Below are 24,994 nucleotides of genomic sequence, written 5' to 3'. Positions count from 1 at the left end.
CCCACACACACAAAAAAGAAAATAATAGAAAAAAAGTAATTTACAGAAATTGAAATGTTAAAAAACAAAACACAAGACATTAGAAAATGTATTAATCATGGGACATCACTGATTGGATGATGGCATTTGTCCATCATTTCAATCAAAAGCTTTAGTGTCATTAAGCGATAATACATTCGCTCCATACTAATCATTAAACTTTGATAACTATTAGGACATTGATGACACTTGAAAAACGTCTAAACTCAAACGTCATCATCCAAACAACAATTTACCTGAATACCAACCAATTACTGTTCTTACTGTGTTTTGGTTTTTAACATTTCATTTTGAATTCTGGAAATTACTTTTGTTTTTCTAAATATTTCATTTTATTTTGTTTCATTTTTTTCTGAAATGTGTTTTGGTTTCTTGAGTGTTGTTTGTATTTGTATTTTTTTTATTGTTTGTTTTCCTTTTTAATTGTCTTTGTGATCTTTAAAATGTTTTAGCATTAAGTGATTTTTTTGGTTTGATTTGAACTTCAGGGCCACCGTAGGTGGATTCTGTCACACCTGCACAAAAGATCTGGATCAGTCAGTCACTTTTAAACCTGTTTGCTGTCACACATTTCTGAGTTTTTTGTGTTTAGGTTTGATTTTGTCATACAGTATTTTAAGTTTTCCACCTTCAAGTTGATCCACATGTTTGACCTTTGGCTCCTCCTCCACCCCACATCCTGTCTGTACTCCCACTGCAGGGAATACCAACAGGAACCATGCTCCTTTATTAAAAACTGACTTTGCAAAGAACTTTTTTAAAACATTTTACTTCACTGGAAACCATGTTTGCTTTTCCTCATTCTTTTTTTTTAATGTGAACAGATTTTTTTTAATATATTTAATTATTACTTTGGTGATTCACTCTGAGATTTAGAAAATAAGGCTGGTTGACCAGGTGATGGCAGTTCATGCAAAAAAGAGACAAAAGAGAGTTTAGATCAATATCAATCGCACCCCCCCCTTCAGCTTCCCAGGCTGAAGATGCTGAAAATTATAACTAAAAACGCTGAAGCTGATAGCCAGATAAAAATATTAGCTAAATGCCAAATTAGCCTAAAAAAAACCTAGGGTTAGCCAAAATTAGCTTGCATGAAGCAGAAAAAATTGACAAACTTCAAAATATCCTAAAAAAGGGAAAAAAGTTCTATATTTGCCAAAACTGCTAGCATGTAAATATTAGCCTAACTCCAAAACAGCCTAAAACAACTTAAAAAGAAAAGCCTAAATTACCCCAAACAGCTAACATTTAGCTGAAATATTAGCTAAGCACCAAAATGGACAAAAAAAATACCCTGAGAAAGCCTGAATTAGCCAAAACTGCTAGCATGTAGCATAAATATTAGCTTGACTCCAAAGTAGCCACACAACCTCAGTAAATGCCAAAATACTCCAAAAAGCTAGCAGAGTGCCAGTTTTTAAAACCTTGAAACACTTTTTAAAACAATTATGAACAATAAAAAGCAGAAATATAATTCCAGAATAAATCAACGTTAATCTTAAATAACTTTCATTATTTTACTCTCCATAAGTGCAAGATAACAGCTGGTTATTAATAACAATAAAATAAAATGATCTGGAGGGCCGGAAAGAGTTACCCAGAGGGCCGAATCCGGGCCCCGGGACTTGAGTTTGACATGTGGTTTAGACTGTATAAAAAAAGGTAAGCCTACATATGTTTGCCTACTTAGTTTTTTCTGCTTTAAATCAATAGTCTGTGTTAAAAGAGAAGAGAAGGTAAAACACATTCTTACCTGAAAATGGAGTACCTTGACACTTTTCTTTAAATGATCCATATTTTTTATCATATTATTTGCTTTTGTCATGCTAAATGGTATTATTTTGAACTTCTGTCTCTTTATATTTGACATTTTTTAAAATCACTGCCAACAACTTACCCAAAATCAGGCATTTTCATCTGGATTCAAGAACATTTTATTATATTTTATTTATTGTGGCTTTCTCCTGATGTTCAATAGTATTTCCTTGCAGACATAAACATTTAGCCGTGTTTCTTTAATCGATTTTTTAACGGTTGACTTCATTTTTCTTTCCAAAAACCAAACGTTTTTACTCCACAAAAAAGGCTCCCCGTGCAGGAGCGCGCGCGCCTCCTGCAGGGGGCGCTCTCCGCCTCCTCCTCGCGCCGGACAGACTCGAGCGCAGCGAGCGCGTGACGGATGTAATAACTTTAAAATCTGCCTCCCAACTTTCTGCGGCCGTCAGTGCGTCCGCGCGCGCCTCCTCCGCGGGTCTGTGCCATGGATCTACCGTCCCGGTGTTCCGGTGAATGATCAGAGCCCGCGCGCGCGCCCCCCAGCTCCACTTCCAGCTTTTCTTTTTCTTTCTCTTCTTTATCCCGTCTTTGCTCTCGGATGCTGGAGAGCGTCGCGAGGCGAAATGATGGCATCAATAGGGGAATTTGACCCTCTCAACACCAGAGTCCCCGCAACTAAAATAGAAGTTACCGTCTCGTGCAGGTATGAGATTTTTTTTTCCCACTCTGTGCGTTTTTAGCAGAAATGCTCACAAACATGGAAACATGTGATGTCCAGGATGCTGTGTGCTGAAGCCCAGCTGCTGCTGGAAACATCAAAGTGATCCTTTTCCTCCAGGATCTTCTCTTCTAGCTGGAAGTCTGGCTGGGGGCCAAGTGGATTCCCACTGCTGCCCACTCCACGCGTGGCGCGCGGCTTGAAACATAGCAACAGAAAGATTGTTTGGCTTTCAGAGATGCAATGTTGGTAGAAAATGTGAAATTCTTGGTGGAAAGTGTACTTTTAGGCAGCTGAACTGTCTGAGTGAGTGACAGCAGGATGTTTCCAGACTGGCTGCTGCTGCTGCGCTCTCTGTCTTTCAAAGCTGCTGCTGAATAATGAATAGCTGGAGCTCCTGTGGAGATCCTCCCGAGATCCCCCAGATTTCAGGTGGCCAGACACTTGACTCTGACAGCTCAGGTCAGAGTCGGGACAGAGATGATGGATTGTCTTCAACCTCAGGTTTATAATGTCAAAGAAGCATTTAATTTAAATTATTGTAAAATTAAAATTCTTACAGAGGATTGATGGTAGTTCAAAACGGATGAATTTAATCTAAATGAACATTCCTCATTTCTATGTGAAATTTACACAATGAATGTCTAAATTTAAAAAAATAAAGATTTTCCAGCTCCATTGAAAAGCAGGTTTAAAAGCAGAAATAATAAGTATATACAGTAATAAATCGTGAATTATAAATGTGAGTCTCTGCTCTTAAAAAGTCAAGTTCAAACTGTTTCTCTTTAATTGGTTTAAGATGCAGGAGTATGTCTAAAAATTTCGTGTGCCCTGGGTCAGAGTGGCTTTAAAAGCCCCCTTAGGTCACCCTGTAGTAAGCCCTCGTCAGACACACTGTTAACTCTCAGTAGTACAAAGCCTTTAACATTTTTAACTACTTAATATGTTGTTCTAATAATGTATCTAAAAAAGTGATTTTGTGGAAATTCTTGACATCTAACTTTTTTTAGTTCAGCCCCCATCTTCTTGTTTACAGAGATTTTTCAGGGGTGTTAAACTCAATCACACAAGGGGCCAAAATCCAAAACACACCTTAGGTTGAGGGCGGAACACGATAAACATTTATTGAACACTAAAATGACCTTTTTTTAAACTTTAAAACTGTAACTTTTTTACATAATTATGAACTAGATATATAGCATTACCTATGATAATGCTAGTGTGAATGCTGTAAGCTGAATTTGGCTGCTGAAGATTCTAGTGCTGATAGCTTAAGATGCTGAAATTGATAGCCAGCTAAAATGTTAGCTTAAACAAAAAAACTTAGCCAATACAGCTAGCATGTAGCTGAAATATTAGCTAAACTCCAAAATAGCCTAAAAATCTTAGTAAATGTCAAAATAGTCAGAAAAGCTAGCAGAATGACAATTTTCACAACTTTAAAACTGTAAACTGATTTATTCCAGAATAAATCATCTTAAATAACTTTCAATATTTTACTTCCATGTAAATATATTTTATCACAATTATACAAGGTAAATAACAATAAAATAAAAGGATCTGGAGGGAAGGATAGAATTACCCAAGGGCCGGATTCGGCCCCCGGGCCTCGACTTTGACATGTGTATTAGATGATAATTTGACCATGAAGCTGAAACTGACCAAAAAACTCAAATTCGACTAGCAAATGTTGCTTTTTTGCATTATAACAAAGATCAGACATCACAAATAACAATATAACAAAAAGCTTTGTCAAAACGATGTGAAGTGTCTGAGGATGTATTCACACTGGAAAAAATGGTTGGTTCTGGACGGAGTCCGCCTAATTTGGTCTGGATCAAGTCCTGAACCTGGTGTTTGGTCTGTAATCAGACAGGGATCTACTGGAGATTTCTGTTCTGGACCAAAGCTTGTAAACAATACCACGTGACTAGAGATCTCTTCAGTCATTGGCCAACAGTTACATGGGTGGGTCAAAACATAAGGAGAAAGATGGAGGTGCTTCTCTTTGCAAATCCTTGTTGATAGCTCACTTATTCAAACTTTTTGTTTCGCTGGTCAACTTTGAACGTCTGTATGAAGGCCCGGTTCAACACTTTTTACTGCTGCTTTGGGACAGCGGAGGAATCCTGCATGACGGTTACTGAGGACACTACGGGGTATGCTAATAAGCGTTTATGACATATGAATAGTTGGGAAATGGGAAGCAACTTTATCATGTTAAAAGTTGTTTAATGAGCCTGCTTTCATCAGACCACATTTTAGTGAGTTGCTGTTGCATCGCTGCTGCACGTTTGTCCGCTAATAACAGCCTACAGTGGCTGTTTTGGTCCAGTTATTTCGCTCTCTGACTGGTTTGTATTCAGACTGAGAAATCTCAGAGCAAACTGAAGTTCAGTCCGATTGGAAACAAACCAAGACCACCTCAAAAGATGGGTCAGAGAGCAGTTTCTGGTCCCGAACCACAGTTTGCTTGTGCATGTTCAGATTGAAACTTTGTTCCAGTCTCTGGTTCACTTCAAGCCAACTGTCTGGTCTGAATACAACCTCAGCAAACAGGATAAGCTCCACAGATCACAGGTCCAAATGGAATTCACAATTATGTCATAGCTCGTGTTATGTTTGTCTTAAACAAAAACTTTTCACAGAAAAAAACACTCTTTTTAAAATATGGTCTAATTACTATTGCTAACAGATCTCCAGTTAGATCTTTTTAGTGTGTTTTGATATTTCTTTCGCTCCATATTTGCAACTTTTTAAAAAAACATATTCTAGACTCAAATAATAAATAATGTTTATTGAATTTGTTATATACTAAATCAATATTATGAAATATTTTCACTGATTAGCAGTATTTTTTTTTTCTAAAATGCTATTTAATGTTCCCCTTTCTTGTTCAAATTCATCTTTTATTTATTATCAAAGTGGGCTTTTCATTAGGATTATTCAGTTTTTACCAAAATAAAAAAACTTCTGCTGTTTTCTTGGACATAGTTTCTGCAGAACGGCATGAGTTCATTAGAAATTTACCTCTGAGATGTGGGAGGGACTGTCGGCGTTGATCTTAGTTTTCTTTAAACGTGTCCCACATCAGAAAAATGTCCCAAGAACATGTTAAAAACATAGTTTTGATGTCTGCGGGTCTCAAAGACGTGTCAGTTTTTTCCTCCTCAGACCCTGTTTCATGTTGGATAGACTCATGTCCACTCCTGTCCTTGTTTGTGGCATAAGTCCGAACAGGTTGTGTGAAGAGACTAGATCAGTGGGACGAGTTAACACCCATGAGGAACGCCAGATGTGATCTTTACCTGGTTATTTCTTTCTACTCCCCCTTCTAATGGCCTTTTGATGGATGAGTTATGGCACAAGGATCTGAAAGTGTTTTTTAAAAATAAAATAATCATCTTTTTCACACAACAGCCAAGAAAATAAAATGTTTTTTTCAGTGTAGAGCCCCCCAGATTTGGCTGCATCATCCATCTTGTTCCACCACCCCCCCCCCCAGTTCTCTTTAACATTTTGTGTTTTAATAATTCGTGTTTTTCTGAAGGGTTTCAAACTGGTAAATGACTCACAGCAGTGTGAGTCAGTTTCCTGGATGCTGTTGACAACCTCTCACATCATTGCGAGGTTAATTTCTGTCTGTTCTTCTCAAAGTGGCTGCAGCTCTTCAAGGTTTGTCTTCCTTTTATTCAACCATCTTCAGGTTCCTTCTAAGCACTTTTGTGAAACTCAACCTTCTACTTTTCTTGAACTTTTTTTCCCATCAGGCTTGTTTGTGTTGTTTTGTTCCTTTTTTCTGTTGCACAATCCGAATTTAATAAAACTTCGCCTCACAGCAGACGTCAGATAAATCTGAATGAACACATCTCCTCGTTCTTTTTGTAAAAATACTTAATCTAAAGGTGTAAATCTGCCCAAAGTAAAATATAATTATTTTACAGGAAAAAGATTGTGGAGTAAAAGGCAAACAGTTTTCCTTCAGTTAATCATTGTTTGTCTTCTGTAATGACAGTTATTAAGGCCTGTCGGCTCTACACTTTTTCCCACTTTAAAGCGGCCCTACCATGATTTTCTTAAGCCTATCAGAGTGAACTAGATCCATATATAAGATCATATATTACCTTTGGACCACTAAAAAATGAATTATTTATTAAATATTAGTTATATTTTGTGAGTTTTGCCCTTCCCGGAAGTAAAACGACTCGATTCCTGAAGCTCCGCCTCCCGCTGAGTGCGGCTGCATGACGTCATCCTAGATTCTGTGGCACTATGTCTGTATTTCTTACACAAAAATAATCCAAACTTCTTCAAAGATGGATGCACATACGATTTATCTTCCTTTAGTAGGCCTGGCCATCCCTTCACTGGTTCACAACACACACACAGCTCCTTCTCGGGTGTCTGGGGGCGGAACTGTCTGAGCAGACTTCCTGGAGGGGGCTGTTGGCAACGATCTTATGTCAGCACGTTTCCAACCGCTCGTTTTCGTGGGTGTGGGAGGGGCTACTGCAGACAGCGCAGGTTTTTAGAGGATTACTCTAAAATGCATTTAAAACCTCTAAAAGTAGAATTTTCATGGTACGGCCCCTTTAAAACTTTTCTTATATATATATTTGTATCTTCTTTGTGTTTTGGATGCAAAATCTCTATTTTAAATTCCAGAAAGTTACAACTGAAGATTTTCTTTTTAATTGTTTTACTAAGACCCTAAATACTTGAGAACCAACATGATCTGTGCTGACCAGGACTGGGAAAAGCTGAATGTGTTAACTTACTTTCTTGTAAAACTGGAATTGACCTCATGTCTCCTCATTTTTCTGTCATTGTATTTGTATTTTTACATGAACTTTTGTGTTTATAAAGTGAGTTTAATATCAGTCGACAGGCTTGAAATTGGCCGTGTTGTCTGATACACGCGGGGTCCTTGGATGTTGAGCTACAGCAGCAAGCCTGAATTCTGAATGAGAGAAAAACTCTTCAAAGTCTGTGAGGAAGGAGATAAAATGAACTGCATGACCTTGATATGAACTGGAACTAAGATTGGAATCTTGATGACGTGTCGTCAAACTTAAGTTTTGTTTCTTCACATAAAACCAGCTCGTCATGACGACTCTTGAAGGAAAGTGAAGCACTCCTGAGTCTGCTGTGTTTGAGCTTCTTTTCCTCTGAAGGAGTTTGATTTGTCTAAAACAGAAATGCTGGCAGACATTTATGAAATACATTGTTGCTCATCCTCCTCAGTGAAGTGTGTCTGTTAGTCAGTACTCTGAGTAAAATGGTGTTTTTAACATGTTCTGGTGGGACTTTTCTGGTGATGGAGGTCACATATAAAGAAATAAAGCTCAACATGCATGTTTGAGTATTTCTTTGTTCAAATGATTCAGACAAAAAAAAGACATTTAAAAAATGCATTTGTAATGTCAAAAATACAATAGGTGGTTTACAAATAGATCCCTGAACGTCTTGTTTTCCTTGTCTGAGCTGGAATCTGGATCAGATCTGTGTAACTGGATAGCTCTGATATTGCTCATCATTTTTGTTGTACTGCTAATGTTAGGTATGGGTGTGAGGGGCCATAAGCTAGTGGGAGAGCATAAAAACATAGAGCTGTCAGCAGTGGGGAGGGGAGCGAGGGTTCCTGTCCGTTTAAAATAAATGCAAAGAAATGATTTAAAATCTTGACATCAAATCACTCCATGGATAATAGTCATGTGGTCACTTTAGCAGGAGATTACTGAGCTACATGAAAATCATGATGACATGCGGAAAATGGATAAATCTTTGTTTTTTTTGTCAAAGTTGAATGAAGGAGTAAGCTTACATAAGCTACTGCTAAAAAAACCTTTGACATTTGACCTTTGACCTTTCCAAACATGTTTATTGTTCATAAAAGATCTCACTTTATCCTCTATCACCTGATGTCAATCATGTCCTGGCTCAAAGTAAAATTAGGATCCATACTAAAAGCAAAACAATTGCTATCGCTATAGTTATTGACTGAAAATTAAGAACTGAGAGCAAAGAGGAAGAGAACCTGAAAACAAATTTGCAAATACAAAACAGCAGCTGTTAGAAATATTTTTTAGGGCCGGAATCAGTTAAAAAAACTTTAACTACCGTATTTTCCGGACTATAAGTCGCGTTTTTTTTCATAGATTGAATGTCCCTGCGACTTATACTCCAGTGCGACTTATATACGAATTTTTAATGATGAGATATGGACCGTAAGTCTAGAGTGCCCTCTTATGGTGATCTATGCAATTACTTTATTTACTTTAGTTATTCAGACGTGACACAGAGGATGAAGAATTTAACGGATTTAGTGATATGGAGTGAGATTGTGTGCAATTAATTAGAGGAAAGATACAAAGTTGATGAGTTCTTGAGGCTATAGTTAAATAAAACTGTTATGTTATATAAATGCTACACCTTTTCGTTTTTTTCATGACGCTAATATGTGAATATGTGTTGACACATATTCAGCCTGTTTTCTATTCACTTATGAATGTTATAACTTACCTTCTAGGATGATGTAATATTGTCTTTTTCAACCAGTTTGTAAAATAAATTACTTGAAAAAAATGCGACTTATACTCCAGTGCGACTTATGTATGGTTTTTTCTTCTTCATTATGCATTTTTTGGCCCCTGCGACTTATACTCCGGTGCGACTTATAGTCCGAAAAATACGGTAATTAATCGTAAACCTGGAAAAAAATAATCACAATTAATCTCTCCTGCTGTCCATTTGACATTTCTTTCCTGGAATCAGCTGGAATCTGCTCTCAGGTGGGGGCGTGTCTGTCCACTCTGAACTGCTCGCCTCTCGTAACAGCGGCGAGCAGGACCTTCGCAGTGAACCGCGGAGTTTCCGCAATTTTTAGACAATGCCGGTGCTCATTATTGTTGAAAAATAAATGTCGGTCCACATCCCAAAATAAATTAATGAGCTGTCGGATCGACGTTCATCTTCCGCTTTGTTAATAAAAATTAAAGATTGATTTTGTCCCAGAAACTGCAAATAAATGCCATATTATCTCTTTAATGTAATAAAACTTTAAGAATATTAAAGGAACCCGTTAACGCGTTAACTTTCACAGCCCTTATATATATATATATATATATATATATATATATATATATATATATATAGATATTTTTAAATATATTTTGTACAATATCTTTTATATAGATTTATATATAAAATATATAATATTTATTTATATATATTAGGGCTGTGAAAGTTGATGTGTTAACCCATGCGATTAATCATATGTAAACATATATATATTTGTATTTTGTGACGGGTAAAGTTTATGTTTTCACATTTTTTTCAACATTTGTTTTGCATTTTGTGACCATTTGTGATCATCTTAGGGCCTGACTGTCATAAAGAGGGTTTTAATGGCTGCTGTTTGGATAATGGGTTTAAACCAATGATGGGCTTTGTTGCTATTTTAAATGCTTATTCTGGTTGTTTTTCTGATAACTGAAAAATAAAAGTTAATGACTTCACTAAAGCTCTTGCATGTGAGATCAGAGAGTGGGAGGGAAGTGATGCTGATGTTGGTCTTCATTAGTGAAAACATAGACGCTGATGAGGGTCATTTAGAAAAACTCAACAAACTATTGATTCTTTTCTGTTGGAAAAATATTAAAAAACAGAAAAGTATAGCCTCGGAATTTATGTTTTGGTTAACAAGAAAAAGAAGTATTGATTTTATTACAGCACCCAATAACTGTTAGAATCTCAGAATACTCAATTTGTTTTCCCTAAGTAGATTAAAATTGATCTAAATCTAGTTCAAATGCTTTGGAGCAGCTTTGTTTTGGCATGAAAAAATAAACATTGTGATTGCAAACAGAATTTTGGACGATGTCCTGCAGTTTTGAAACAAATGAAAAAGAAATCAGGTCACATTTATGGAGAATGATTAGAGAAATCGGATGCATGTGTTTTATGAATGTGTACAGTTTAATCTCTTAGTTTCAATGGACAATGATATTAGAAAATCATAACTAGTTTGAGAAGTATCAGAAATGTTGATTTATCCATAATTTACTGACAAACAGGAAGCAGACATTTTTTAATAGAAAAAAAAATCTTCGGATTTTTCGGAATTATATAAAACAACACAGAATTTGTTTTATCCTCTAAAAAGTGAGTGCAGCCTTGAAAGACGATAATATGGATTTAATATGACTTCATATACTTAATTTGTTCAATAACAAGCTTCTCCCAGTCATTAAAAACTACTATCTATTTACCCACCTATTTAAAGAGTCAGACAGTGCCGACTGCAGAGGTTTTCCAGGCTAAATATCAGGCAGGAGCTGCACTTTGCTTTGGATTTGTCTGAACATTTGAAGATGGGTTGTTTTTCAGAGGTAACAGGATACCTATAAAGTAGGTCATCAGCGCTGAAAGTGCTCATGCCGCGGTGAAAGCGTGCTACGCTCGGGCCGCTCTCACTGGGACTTATCAAGTGATGTTTGAGCCACCACAATGCCAACAAAAGTCACAGTTTTGAGATCAAAATGTCCTAAATCGCAAACAAAACGTTCAGTTTTAAAAATAAAATAAGTTGCAAATAAAAATATTAAATATTTGCTTTCCAAATACATTTTTGAACACAAATGTTTCAGATGCGTTGTCTCTCATCTCTCTGTCTCCCTATTTTTAAATTTTGTGTTCATACGCTTCAGTTTTAGCGTGACGTATGTGCCACCAAACCGCTAATCACAGACAAGAGGGTTCATGCTGATTGGTCGAGATTCCATCCTATCAAATCCATATATTTGTCTGACATGACTAGACAGGGTATTTTGCTGAAGAATTTTTTTTTAGTATTGATCTTTTTTTTTTTTTTTTGTCAAATTTGTGAATTTTTGGCAGAGAATCTCTGGAAACTGTAAAATAAAGTAAAGTTTCTCTGCTGACATGACACTAAACAGGCCTGTGTGCGTTCTATATTGATAAATAGATAAAAGTTTGTTATTAAAAATAAAAGGCTTAAAGCACATATTATTATGTTTTACTACACAAGTGTTTTTGATTAGATTAACAGCAGTGGTATGAAAAGAATGAAGGCTACCCAAAGTAACTTCATGTATAAAAAGAAAAAGTAGCATTTTTAACCCTTAAAGGTAATTTTTTTCTTTGATTAAATTTGCTTCAGCAGATTATCCTGTGTTCCAAAGGGCTTCTTATTTTAACAACTCATGTGTGCTTTTTTTATAGTAAAAAAACAAAATTAATCATGGAAAAAAAGCTATTTTCTCATAGTGTTTTAATGTTTTATTCATGAAAAACTATAGCTCAGATACAAATCTTAATTGCAACATAATGTAACTTCAAGCCGGACTTGGACGTTTTTTTCTGCTGCGGACATTTTTAGCACGCTGGTCACTATACTAACATAAATAGATATCCTTTTTACTTTGATGTTTCTTCTGGGTTCTACTCAAAGACAAACAGACCAGAAAGGTTGAAGATTGTCGAATCCCGGTTGAACAGAACCGATACAAAATCCAAAGTCTGTCCAAAGCTCAGACACTTGATTGGATAGAATCTAGAGCAGGGGTCATCAACCTTTTAGAAACTGAGAGCTACTTCATGGGTACTGAGTCATGCGGAGGGCTACCTGTTTGAAATAAAAATTGTTTAGTTTGCCTTTAGTTCTTAGTCATACATTTTTAATAATGAATAATGATACTCCTCTATTTAAAGACACTGATTTCTCACCATAATTATCAAGAATGACAACAGTCTAGGAAACAAATATCAATATTCAGAACTTTATAATCTCAGTAATTGTTACATTTTCAGATGATCACTTACATTTAATGGGAAAAATGTCCCATTTTCACTATGTTGTTCCATGTTTATCAATTATGTAATGGTAAATAAAAGTCAACTTACACATTTTTAAACAAATCTTGTCATATTTTGAACTAATGACCAAATCTGCAGCATTTTAACTAAATTAATGATCTTTGAACTGGAGTAGGTCAAAGGTCACCTAAACTTATCTAAAGTTCATGTATCATGAACATATTTTAACATGTTTTAATTTTTAAATCAATGTAAAAGGGTGTGTAGTTAAGTTTTAGACACAGCTCACAACTGAGTTGTGCTATTTTTAGAATAGACATGCCAGCAACTGTGTGGTCCTTGGGGGCGGGACCAGGTTCGTGATCTAGACCAATCAGAATGAACCCTCTTGTCTGGGATTGGCTGTTTGGTGGCACATATGTCACACTAAACTCTAACTTAGGAACGCAAAATCTAAGATATGGAGAAAGCGAGATGAGAGACGACACATCAAAAAACATTTGTGCTGAAAAAGCAAAAGTGTATTTTGAGAGCAAATGTTTAATTCTTTTATTTGCAACTTTAAAAGGTTAGTTTTTAAAACTGAACATTTTGTTTGGAATTTAGGAAATGTTTTTTGTCAAGCTTGAGACTTTTTGCAATATTGTGGCACAAAAATCTCTTGATAGGACTGAGGCTCCACACATTCTGGGCTCATCAGTCTCTGACTTGAGCTGCTGCTGTTGGCCTGATGCCTCCATCATTGCTGATATTTATCTGCCTTTAATCAATAAAGATGCGAGAATGAAGCCCTGGTGTTAGGGATTCATTGGAGAAGATTTGAAGGGACTAGATATATTTAAAAAACTGAAATGTAAACAGAATTTTTTTCTTTATCTCCTCAGGAATCTACTAGACGTGGACACGTTCTCCAAGTCAGACCCCGGTATGTAAAGGACTTTTATTTCAGTGTGGTTTGCTTTTGTGTCAAATATGATACTGAAAATATTTAGATATTTTGTCATCTTTAGATTCCCCTAAAATAAAATGAAAAATATACAACTGACCAACATTTATTTGAAAAATAAAGACAATTTCTGATGATGTCTCCCTCACATCCTCACAAAGTTAACTCAAGAAATTTTAAAAACGACCTTTTTCATATTCAAATGCATAAAGAACTGTGATGGAAATGAGATTCCAGTCACCAGGATGGTGCCACCTTAGGTCAAATAATGACATTACAGTAAAAAACACATTTTACTTCCTCTGGTCTCTGTATTCTGAAGAGATGAGAGTAAAAAGTTTGGAAGTGCTTTAAGGGTTTCCCCTCATAGAGAGGCTGAAGATTTTTCCGCTGGAAAAGACCGTCTTGACTCTTGAAGACACTTTTATTCAGCTGACTCTAAATGTGGTTTAAATGTTTCCCAAACTGAACACATGCTTTTTTTTAATGCTATGAGTCAGAATGCAAACACTGGTTACTAAGGAAAATTGGAGATTTCACCGATGCATAACTCAAATCCATATGCTATAAAGTGTACTGTTGTCATGGTAACCCTTGTGAAAGTCCAGGCTTGTAGAAACAGTGAATTCACAGCAGTTCATTCGTGCTGATGTGGTTCAGTTAGTGAGAAAACCAGAACATGTTTGTGTCTGTTCATTTTTTTATTTAGAGTTTGAACTCCTTTTGGTGGAGTGTCCAGCCAAAGACTGGGAGGTTGTGGGTTCGATTCCAAAAGACTGTACCTAAAGCCTCCTTGCTCAGCATAAAGAGTTGGATTGGGGGTTTAAACCATCAGATACTTCTGACTGCAGCTCACTGATCTCAAGGGGAGGTGGGGGTCAAATGCAAGGAACAAATTTAACTGATGAGCCAAACTTTTCCATCCATCTGTCTGAAAGTGCTATGCAGTCAGAGCAGCGGGTCACGTGGGACCGTACGGCCTGAAATGAGCAATGACCGGAAACACAGAAAAGAGGAGAAGAAACCTGGTGATAACATACAGTTGAGTCAGTGAGTTCCCCCACCTTGCTATTTTTATTTTTCATATGGGTTTCAAATGCAAAAAAAAACATCAAATTAAAGCTGCGAGCGGCGCTGTTTGCTCGTAGGCGCTACCCGCCCTCGCCGCCCCCCTTTGACCTGGCCTTGGTGGCCGAGCGGCTGCAGACTCACCTCATACTCCCCCCTTGTCCCCTGCCACCCTGGTCAGAGCTGCACGTGACAAATTGATGAAAAAAAGCTTTTCTTGGTTCTGTCTCCATAGCATCCATTTCTGTTTTGGTCTCTCAGGGCTGACTTTTTGCTTTTTTTGCTTTGCTACAAAACCTGTAGGTCCTGTGGCCATCCCATAATATTTTAAAAACTTTATTTGGATATCCCAAGCATGTGTTTTTTGGTTTCTTTAAAGGTGCATTCACACCGAACGCCATTCAGGCGGCATGCTCTGAGGTGAATTGAAGCCCTGCCTCGTGATTTGAGCGACGGGCGCGGCGCGAAAGTCTGCCAGCAGCTCGATTTGAGCGGTGAGGCGCGAATTGGGCTGCGCGGCCAAAATGTAAATACCTGAAGTTTGACAGGTTGCTGCGTCACATCAGCCAATCAGGAACTCAGCTTCGGGCACGTGACGTTTTCAGTGACTCGATCAGCAGGTAGAATATTTGTCCAAAGTGAGCGTTGTTGTCCTGAACTTTCATCTTTTTCCTTTACCCGTTTGAGCCACAGGTTTTCAGAGTTCATCCGGCTACTTTTGGGCAAAGGCGGGACACGGTCTGGACAGATAGGCGGGTTTTGCACCCGCGGCGGAGCTCGCTCGATATGGCGGCAGAGAGAGAGAGACGCTGCGGGGGCTGCCAGCTCGAGTCTCATTGAGACACTAAAAAAAAGGAAAAAGGTCTCTTGATTTTATTTCCCCCTTGAGTTAATACGAGAGAGTCAGCCTTCAAGCTCAGCCACAGAGACACAGAAAGACAGTGGAAGCGGCTGTTATTCAGACCCCTGTGCCGGGAAAATCTTTTAATAACAGTCATATAAACCCAAACATGGAGACATGATGTTTTTGTAGAACTTTTCACAATAAATAGACCTTATTCCTCGACGTTGTTTGTGTCTTCCATTTATTCTAAATGAGCTATCCACAGAGAGAGCTCCTAGCTCCTCCCATATCTGACTCGGGAATTTGTCACGCGGCAAAAGAGGGGCGGGGCACGTGAGTTGCGTTCGGCGTGAAAGCACCTTTAATGGATTTTTGAAATATATTCTTTGAGCCCCATTCTTGATGTTTTTTCCTGAGACACTGAAATGCCATCATTCTTTTTCTTAATCATTAATCTGTCACGGGGTAGTAAGCGTTTTTGTTGAGTTTGTGGCGGAGTTTACATTTTCACTTCAAGTCTTTAACTGAAAGAAGAATTGCTAAGACGATCTTGTGGTTCAGGACTTCTGCAGGACAGAAAAAAAATGTATTTACGCTTTGTTAAAGAATATGAATGAGTTTATGGATCTCCATATGGGTCAACTGGAAGTTCATTTCTTTCTTTTTCTTATGTTGTAGTTTTGTAGACTGGTTGGAAATGGAACTCCCCTGCATTAAATATGACAGGGAAGCCCAGTACTGTAAATCAAAGGGATTAACCCCGCACGAGTGTGGAAACCAGAGAGAACCCTGAAGGTCAAAGCTATTAGGCTGAGAAAACAAGGCAAGCATGAGCCGAAACTGGGTCAAGTCTGAGGAAAACTTCAGCTTCAGCATTTAAACGAGAGTCTAGAGAGGCTGGAAGAGAAATTTCAAATTACATTCATGGCGCTTGAGTTAAAATGCTGGACCAGCAAACTTAACATGTTAACAGGATTTTCAAAGTTATAAGTCCACTAATTAAAGTAATTTAAAACAGCAGCAGGTAAAGTACAGCAGAACTAAACCAAAGCTCTGAAGGTCCTAAATATAAATTACATTTTTAAATGTAGTCAACACTGCAGCCTTTTTCAGAACTAAATTTGTTTCATAAACTCTAAACTGAACCAACTTTAAAACTGATGTAAAAAACTGAGAATGCTTCTTTAGATTCTCAGGACAATAAAAATATATTACTAAATATTTTACACGTTTTAAAAATTAGATCAGCATCATCACCATCAAAGAACCTCCAGCAGATCTCTGTGTAAGGAATGCAATCACAGGAGACCCAAGACAGAAACTAGACTAAATTATTCAACCGACTGGAACAGGACTAAAGACTGAAACCACAAAGAGCTTAAGCAAGATGAAACTGAAACACGTCAGGCAGCAACAAAAAACAGCGAGAGAATGCAGCTAACCTACAGAGTTCCATCCAAATGTTGGGATTACAAACTAGAACCAGCTGTGAACCGGTTAAAAAAAGTAAAACTATAATTGAGGCCACTTATATTTGAGGCAAAAATGTAAAACCAATAAACCAACTTAGGAAACAGAAAAACAGAATCGTTAGAGGAAGAGCAGTTTCACACTGGTCTGTTAGGTCTGGATCAGTTTGTATCTTCTGACGCTGCTCTATCCTTTTTAGGGAAAGAGGTCAACAGTCTGTCACAGGGTCATATAACGAAACCTCCTCTCTCATGCACACCTAGAGGCAAATTTAGAATCACCAATTACCCAATGAAGCATGTTTTTGGATGTGTGAGGAAAGTGACCCTAAACTAGGTAGCTCTGGTAGTCCTAAAATAGATGGATTCTGGTTCATTTGCAGGATAACTCAGTTCATTATGCATATGATTCATCAAGCAAACCAAATAAAAAAAAAAGGAAAGTGAATTTAACTATGAATTTAAGAGAAATTAAAGGTTAACCAAACAAATTGGGCGCTGACTCCACTCTCAGCCCAGATTTGAAAAATGCAAAAAAAAAGGGGGCGGGGCTAGGGGAGGAAGGCTAAGTGGAGGAGGTGTGGTCTGGATGTGATTGACAGTGACTGTTAGTTTAGCTTGAGATAACTAAATTATCTTTTTTATTGTTATCTCACTGAAAATAAAATGAATATATAAAAATCATAAGGTTAAGGAGGCCCAAGCAGGCTGCCTCCTCATCCCACTGCCACTCTTTGTCTGTCGGTTTAGCTAGCAAGATCTGCCGTTCTTGATAAGATAATCAATGTCAGTTTTACTACATTGAAATATAAAAAATGTCGGAAAACTGAAACAGAAACACCAACTGGGACCTTTCTGTGTGGAGTCTGCATGTTCTCCCCGTGCATGTGGGTTTTTCTCTGGTGACTCCGGCTTCCTCCCACCGTCCAAAAAGCAAGCTTCATAAATTAACTGGTGACTCTAAATTGTCCCTAGGTGTGAGAACATGAGTGTCTGATTGAGGCCCTGTGACAGACTGGCGACCTGTCCAGGGTGTACCCTGCCCTCACCCATCTGTAGCCGGGTTAGGCTCTGGCACCCCCGCAACCCCGAAGGGACAAGCAGCTAAGAAGATGAAAGAAGAAAAAAAAGTATGAATACATTGAAATATGCCATCTTAATTTATATTTACTTCTTTCCGTCGACTGTATATAAGAACTGGAGTGAGAGAGTGTGACGTCATCAGTGGAAAATGGCTTACTTCTGGCTCCAACATCATGAAGTCAACTCTGCCGCTGATACGGATGTCGCCATGTTGGAATCAGATGTCAGTGTGCAGTGACAATCAATCTGAGTCTCAGTTTCTAGGACAACAAGGAATCTGTCAAACGTTTTGAACCTTTGAGGTGGGGTCCAGCAGACTCCGCCTACTTTAACTGAGGCATCTGATTGGTCAGCTTCTGTGGTCATTTAACGAGGAATATTGTGAACATATTAAAAAAAGCATCAGAGCAATAATGGTTAGTTTGACCAATAGAATGACTGATTAATAATTGTTTATTTCTCTATAAGAGTCTATGGGATCTTGGCTTCTTGGAGCCAGCAGTAACCTCCTGTTTGGAGGGGGTCACTCAGTCCAGTTCTCATATACAGTCTTTGCGTCGTTGCATGGTTGCTATTCTAAATCATTTTGAAAACTTAAATGTAATTAATTTCCCGTGGTAAACATGATGCTCTTCATAGGAACAATTGTTTATCTGTTCTATAAGTGTTTAATGTTACTTTAAGATGCAAATCTTATATATTATGTATTAACTATTACACCAGATCCTGATCTTCTAGCAAATGTGGTGAATTTTCATCCATGTTGAAGAACTTAAACTTAGTCATGTGACCTTTCACATGTAGCCTCAGAGCATTTGTGGTCGTAGCTGAAGTTTGACACGAGTTAACTGATGTCGTTCCCGGGCGCCGCTGCTCCCTGCTGCGTTTCGTTCCAACCTTTACTTCTGCCTCGTCTCTGCTGATGGATATTCGGCTGCGGGTCTCGCTGAGGAAAATGCCGCGGTGGTAATATGGCTGCATAATTTGACAGGAAGGAAGTAATGAACAGCGCTTGTACCTTACGAGAGACATGACACTGCACTCAGCTCTCAATCAGTCATTCTGTAATTGAAGCATACATGCATAATCAGAGGAGGTGGTGGGAAAGACGGTTTTAAAAGACAGCCTGAAAAACAAACTGTCTGCAATCAGGTTGCACAGACCAAACTGTGGGGGATTCATTCACTGCTTTTTTAGAGATCATCGAAGGCACAGAGTAAATGGGTCATCTGCAGAGCAAAAAAAAAAAAATCCTGGTACGAAGATAGTCAGGCTGTCGTCACCATGATTTGTCCCAAGGTGTTACAACCATTACCGCAAAGGGAAGAAGCGTGACCTTTAAAGACGAGGCGTAATGTTGATGCTCGCAGAGCTTAAGCACAATTAAATCCTCAAACTTCAGAATGTTAGCTCTAATAATCCCCTGTTCATTATTTGATCATTACCAGCCGGGTGGGTGAGATGTGTCTAACTGAACATGAACTCGGTACCTCCAACATTTATTCCAACGGGACTTTTGCTCCGAGCTCAGCGTGAGTCTGTGCATACATGAGGAGAAGAGCCTTCGCAGACAAAAGGGAAAAAGCTGCATAAATTAGCCAGAAAGTGCTGCACGCAGGTGCGCTGCAATGACTGGAGGGAGCTCGCAGTGTAAAAGCAATTTGAGTGGTCAACAAGATCATGAGAGCTCTACATAACTGCAGCCCATTTACTAAATGACTGAGATAAATGACTCTACTTCTGTCTCAAGGGAACATCACAAACAGGAACCACGAATGCAAATGTGCTCGTTATGTATCGGATACCTCCCATGATAATGACTGATTAGCCAGATCAGTTTTAGATACTGAGACGGATTTATGTGATCTGGTCTTTATGTTTATGGTTAAACTTCCTCCACTCGGATGAACAGGAGGAAGAAACATTTCAAAGAGGCTGCTGCCTGAAGGACATAAATACCCTTTCCTGTAAAAGGTTGTGATTCTTACTCTGCAAAAACAGCCCCCTAGAAATAAGTCAATTCATAAAATGTAAAAAAAAATCCTTTAAATACTTAAAACAATCATTTTTATTAAAAAATATATTTTCTTTAACAGAGATTATTTTGCTATTGAAAAACTTTCCGTAAAGATCTTCCTCTTGGAAATAAGAACATTTTTTCTTTAACTTTAGATGGAGTTTTTACAGTGTAGTTACACAGAGAAGATAGCAGAAGCTGAAGTGTTTAGTTCAAAGTCTGATGTCAGCTGAAGACTGTAATGATGTAATGATGACCACTCCAAGCAGAGAACTATGTTCAACTTGACCTTTATGCTTCAAGGTATTTGAGGATTCTCCTTTATTCCACAGAAAAAACTCCTACAGATGTGTTTCATCTACAGTGTTCATGTCAAACCAAAACATTTTCAAACACCTACTCCAATGAAAATGATGTATTTGACAAGTTTTTATGACTTTTTTCATGATGAAGGACATATGAAAAGAAAATTAGGCTCTGAATTGAGTTTTTGAGCTTTTCTTTATTTGAATCACTGTGAATCAGGAGGAGGCAAAACAACGTGGTTTGAAAAAGCTTATAGTTGCTACATAAAATCTACAATCCATAAGCTCCTTGCTCTGCTTCATTCTGATACATCCACTCGCAGACAAATAGATCCATGAACGTCTTTGTTTTCGTCACCTGAACTGGAATCTGATCTAAACTGTACGGCTGGATGGCTTAGAGATTTCCCCTTTTTCGTTGCACTGCTATATGAAGTTATATTTGTGTCGCCACAATGAGAACTAAAGTTACGTGGCTTAAGTTTAGTGTGATATTTGTGCGACCAAACAAGATAAAACACTATATACAGAAAATACTATATACAGTTAATGTTATAGTTTTTGATGGAAATTCATAAATTAGCTGAAATAGCATAAATAATTCAGAGCACAATTAAAATCCTTGAAGTAGTCCGCTTTCTTGTGTGAATCCTGATTGTGTTTACTGACCTCGAGTTCGGCGGTACAACTATGAAGTTGGAACGCTTGATTGATTGTTGGAGCATTGTGGGTACTGGAGTCAGGACCCTGGTGGATGATACGCACTATTCTTCAAATGTTTGTGAGTCACAAACATTTGAATCAAAGAAAATAATTTTGAAAGCAAATATTTAATATTTTAATTTGCAACTTAGAAAGTTTTATTTTTAAAATTGAACATTTTGTTCTCCATGCGGTGGCACAGAAATCACGTTGTACTACTAATGTTAGGCTGGGGGTGTGAGGGGCTGTAAACTAGCAGGACAACAAAGAGGTCTCAGTGAGTGAAAACCAAATATTCTTGTCCTGAAGTTCAACAGTTGTTTGACAGGGGGCACCATTCTCAGCCCGTAAACATATATATTTAGATTCAAGGTGAGATTTTTCAAAAGAAAAAGAAAAACAACTAAATCTGGCATAAAAGAAAAGTGAAACCAGGAAATGTCACATAAAGAAGGAAGACAAGTTGAAGGTAACTAAAGAAAACAAATTATGGAACTGTGGTGCAAAATATTATTTTCCATAGGGAATTTGATTCTGAAAGAAGTTTTATTTTGGAAATCTACTGGAATCGCTGCACCTCACGCGACTCATTTTTGGACGCATGTCAAGTCGCTCAGTCACATGTCAAAAATCCATCTGCTAATTTCTTAAAACGGCTGCGACAACCACTATGTTAACAAAAAACAAAGGGATTTTTTAATTTTTTTTTTTTTTAAAGAGAAAACAGACAGGAAACAGAAGAAGAGCCTTCAACTTCAAAGTAAAATAAATCTGTATTTAACAAACAAAAACTAAGAGTTCTTTTTGACATTTGTTCCCTCAGACCTTAATAATAATAATGAATAATATTTAGCAACCGGCTGTAAAATGTTACGAGAATGCTGCTAATAAACTTTCACACATTTAGAATTGTATTTAGAAAATATCAGTTTCATTTTTTCTATTTTGGATTTGTCCGTCGCATCATAAAATAATAATAGTGACCAATTAAAGTTTAGAGCAGATGCAGATATTATACAGAAGATGAAGATAAACTTTACCCAAATGTTAAGACGAACTGGAAACTGTCCCAATAATTGCTGGGGCTATTTATATAGCTGCGTTTACATGGACACAAGTAATCAGAATAAACGCCTGATCAGAATAAAAATGCCATTTAGAATACTTTGGCCCGACTCATTCAGATCCAAATTTCCATCTGGTTCATGTAAACAATCCATTTCGATGGTGTCATTTACTGCGCTGCATTTCACGTCATGCGGAGGGTGTGGCGCTCCAGAGGACGCTTTGGAGCGCTAACAGGACCGATCGGCTGCTCTCTGCGAGCGAACCGTTTCTCTGAGCAGAGCAGCCTTTGTTACGATGAGAGCTTCGGTCCGCAGTCTGTCCGGCTGCTCTGCGTGAGAGACCTGCCGGACTCAGGAAAACTGAACTGTTCCTGTCCGAGCAGCTTGGGATATGTGAGTTGGCGGAGGCGTTTTTTGAATGCAAAAATGTCCCGAACAGTTCTGAGAAAAAAAATCACATAAATTCATGTTTCCAATCTCGTCCGGACAAAATAAAGGCCATTGTTATTCCCACATATTTACGTGCAGCTGAGATACACATTGCTGCACAGATTTAGAACATTATTAGTGAACAGTCACTTAAAATTATTATTAATAACGAAATGACATCTTTGATTGTGTACAAAGGAACTCAGTATTTCTTCTTTTACGACTATTTCCAGCATTTTAGGCAGTTCTGGGCATGTCAGAATGATTTAATTCCAATCAAACGTGTGGCGCATGGAAACATTTGTTACAATCAGATAGTTTTTCAGAGCCATGTGCACAGTTCTATTCTAATCTGATCATTGATCCGATGGAGGACATTTTGCACATGTGAATGCAGCGCATGTCAGGAGCTGATCGACTCATGTCTTCTCTGTTGATGTAACTTTTATCCCAACAGGTTTCTGACTTTCCTAAATTCTCTCGATCCTAGTAATCAGCATTCTGCAGCTTAAGAACTCATGGAAAACAAGCATGACGTTCCCCAGATTCAGAATTACAAATCTTTGGTTCAGAATTTGGTGCTAAATTGATTCAGTTTGGGATTATTGCATCATAAACACAAATTATTTCTACTAATTTGACAAAATGCAGAACATTTGGGAATTTGGTCCCAATTTAGAGTTATTTTAAAAATGGAGGGCAAAACGATCTAGATTAGCACGTTATTCCACCTGGATTATCACGAGTCTTTTTGAAGCACAAACTGCTGCTCACGATTATGTTTGAGGGATCAAAGTTAGCGATCTCTGACACACATATCTGTTGTACTGAGAGTAATGGGAGCGATGCAGCACCCAGACAAAGCAGCATACGACTGTCAGGACAAAAATAGAAGAAACAAATTAGAGACAGAACCCGACTCGGGCTCCAACCCTTTGATGGCACCTCATGCCAAAGCAGACTTGACGAAGCCCTCTGATCCAGTTATGGATCCTCTCTCCTAGTGTTCAGCGCTCTATTACTTTTTTGGTTTCACGGACATTGACCATAATTGGACCGTTCTCCTGAGCACCACAAGAAAATGTATTTTCCTCCTGTTTCATCAGTCAGAAGAGGGAGATCTTTGTGCTCCGACGTCAAAGTGAGATGGCGTTTATTGTCGACTCGGTGTTTGTCCTTGGGACTTCCTGTCACTTTGTCATTGGATGAATTAACTTTGTTTCTGTTAGCGTCACATTACCTGCCTCTCCGTCCACCCACACATGGATGGAGGATGTGCAGCTGCAATCGATGTGATGTGAAGAGCCACTGAGAACCTCTGAAAGCAGAAGCTTCCCACCAGAATCGTGTTTGATTCAGCTCTGCGTTCGATTTTCTGAGCTCTAAAAAAAAAGAAGGAAGGTGGTTTTCTCATTGACCCGGAGAGTGTCAAGTATGAAAAAAAAAAAAGAGAAAAACATCATAAAAATAAACAACCAGCCATGACAAGGCGGAACCAAAGAGACGGTGGAAGAAAACAACCAAGCGAGGTCATAAATAAATTTGTAGGGAACAGACAATCTACAGAGAGAAACAAACAAACTCAGACTGAAGCTTCAAAACAAGCGCATGTGCAGAGTGTAGAACGCACGTGGCTCAAGTAACTAAAACAGTAACAAATGAATAATTCAGCTTTTGGATAAAAAGCCCTTCAGTGGACTGGATTTAGCCTTGACCCTCAGTAAACTCAGCCCCACTTCCACAAGCCATGACCTGAATCTGCATTTGCTTTCAGCGTTCAGACCAAGAGCCAGAAAGCCGTCCGGGGTGGACGTTCAGATTGAAATGTCTGCGGTTCAACAGCTGCACGCGTGCAGCCGCCATGCAGGACGTCAGCCAAACCTCGGGTCTGCACCCGTTGGAGGCTGCTCGGAAGGAGCAGCTGTTGCCCAGGAGGTGGACCGCTTACATGCAGATCGGGTGGTTGACAGTTTAATCGCTGCTCTAAGAACTCTACATGCTGTTGTGTGTTTGTGACACTTACCGGCGTGGTGCCGCTGATACGGCCTCAAATTTCTGTCAAAAACTGCACGAGTCAAACCGGGCTCTGGCACTGGAGCAGAACTTTCCTCAGACAATCCTGCTGCTGTGTGTGCAGAGCAAATCCACAACAATGCTCCAGAAAACCTCTTTGCTTTGATAAATGTCTACATTTATGTGTCTCCTGAATGTAGAGCCTGCACATTTGCAGGTCTAAAAGACTAAACAGAGTTTCCATGAAATACAGCTCCTACAGCACGTGTCAAAGTCAAGGCCCGGGGGCCGCATCCGGCCCTCAAGATCATTTTATTTTATTGTTATTAATGGCCTGATGTTATTAAGCGCTCATTTCTAACTTATATTAATTTGACAAAATACATTTTTATGAGAAGTAAAATATTGAAAGTTATTTAAGGCTTAAATTGATTTATTCTTGAATAATATTCCTGCCTTTTTATTATTCATAATTATGTTAAAAAGTTACAGTTTCAAAGTTTTTAAAAATAACATTCTGCTAGCTTTTTGGACTGTTTTGGCATTTACTAAGACTTTTTAGGCTGCCTTGGAATCTAGCACATTTTTCAGCTACATGCAGGCTGTTTTGGCTAATTTAGGCTTTTTGTTTTACGTCATTTCGGGCTGTTTTGGAGTTTAGCTAATATTTACACTCAAGCT

General features: G+C 38.2%; 1 protein-coding gene across 1 annotated transcript in view; it reads left to right on the top strand.

Annotated features, from left to right (window-relative positions):
• The first annotated feature begins 2,195 nt into the window (after window positions 1-2,195).
• LOC112159129 (copine-8) overlaps window positions 2,196-24,994 on the top strand; it is a 55,415-nt gene continuing 32,616 nt past the window's right edge. The window contains exons 1-2 of the mRNA XM_024293015.2: window positions 2,196-2,518; window positions 13,255-13,295. Of these exons, the coding sequence (XP_024148783.2) occupies window positions 2,439-2,518; window positions 13,255-13,295 (121 nt within the window). The 5' untranslated portion in view covers window positions 2,196-2,438. The remainder of the gene's footprint in view (window positions 2,519-13,254; window positions 13,296-24,994) is intronic.

This window comes from Oryzias melastigma, linkage group LG7 (assembly GCF_002922805.2).
Source record: "Oryzias melastigma strain HK-1 linkage group LG7, ASM292280v2, whole genome shotgun sequence".
Taxonomy (NCBI): domain Eukaryota; kingdom Metazoa; phylum Chordata; class Actinopteri; order Beloniformes; family Adrianichthyidae; genus Oryzias; species Oryzias melastigma.
This window is presented reverse-complemented; position numbering and strand designations above follow the sequence as displayed.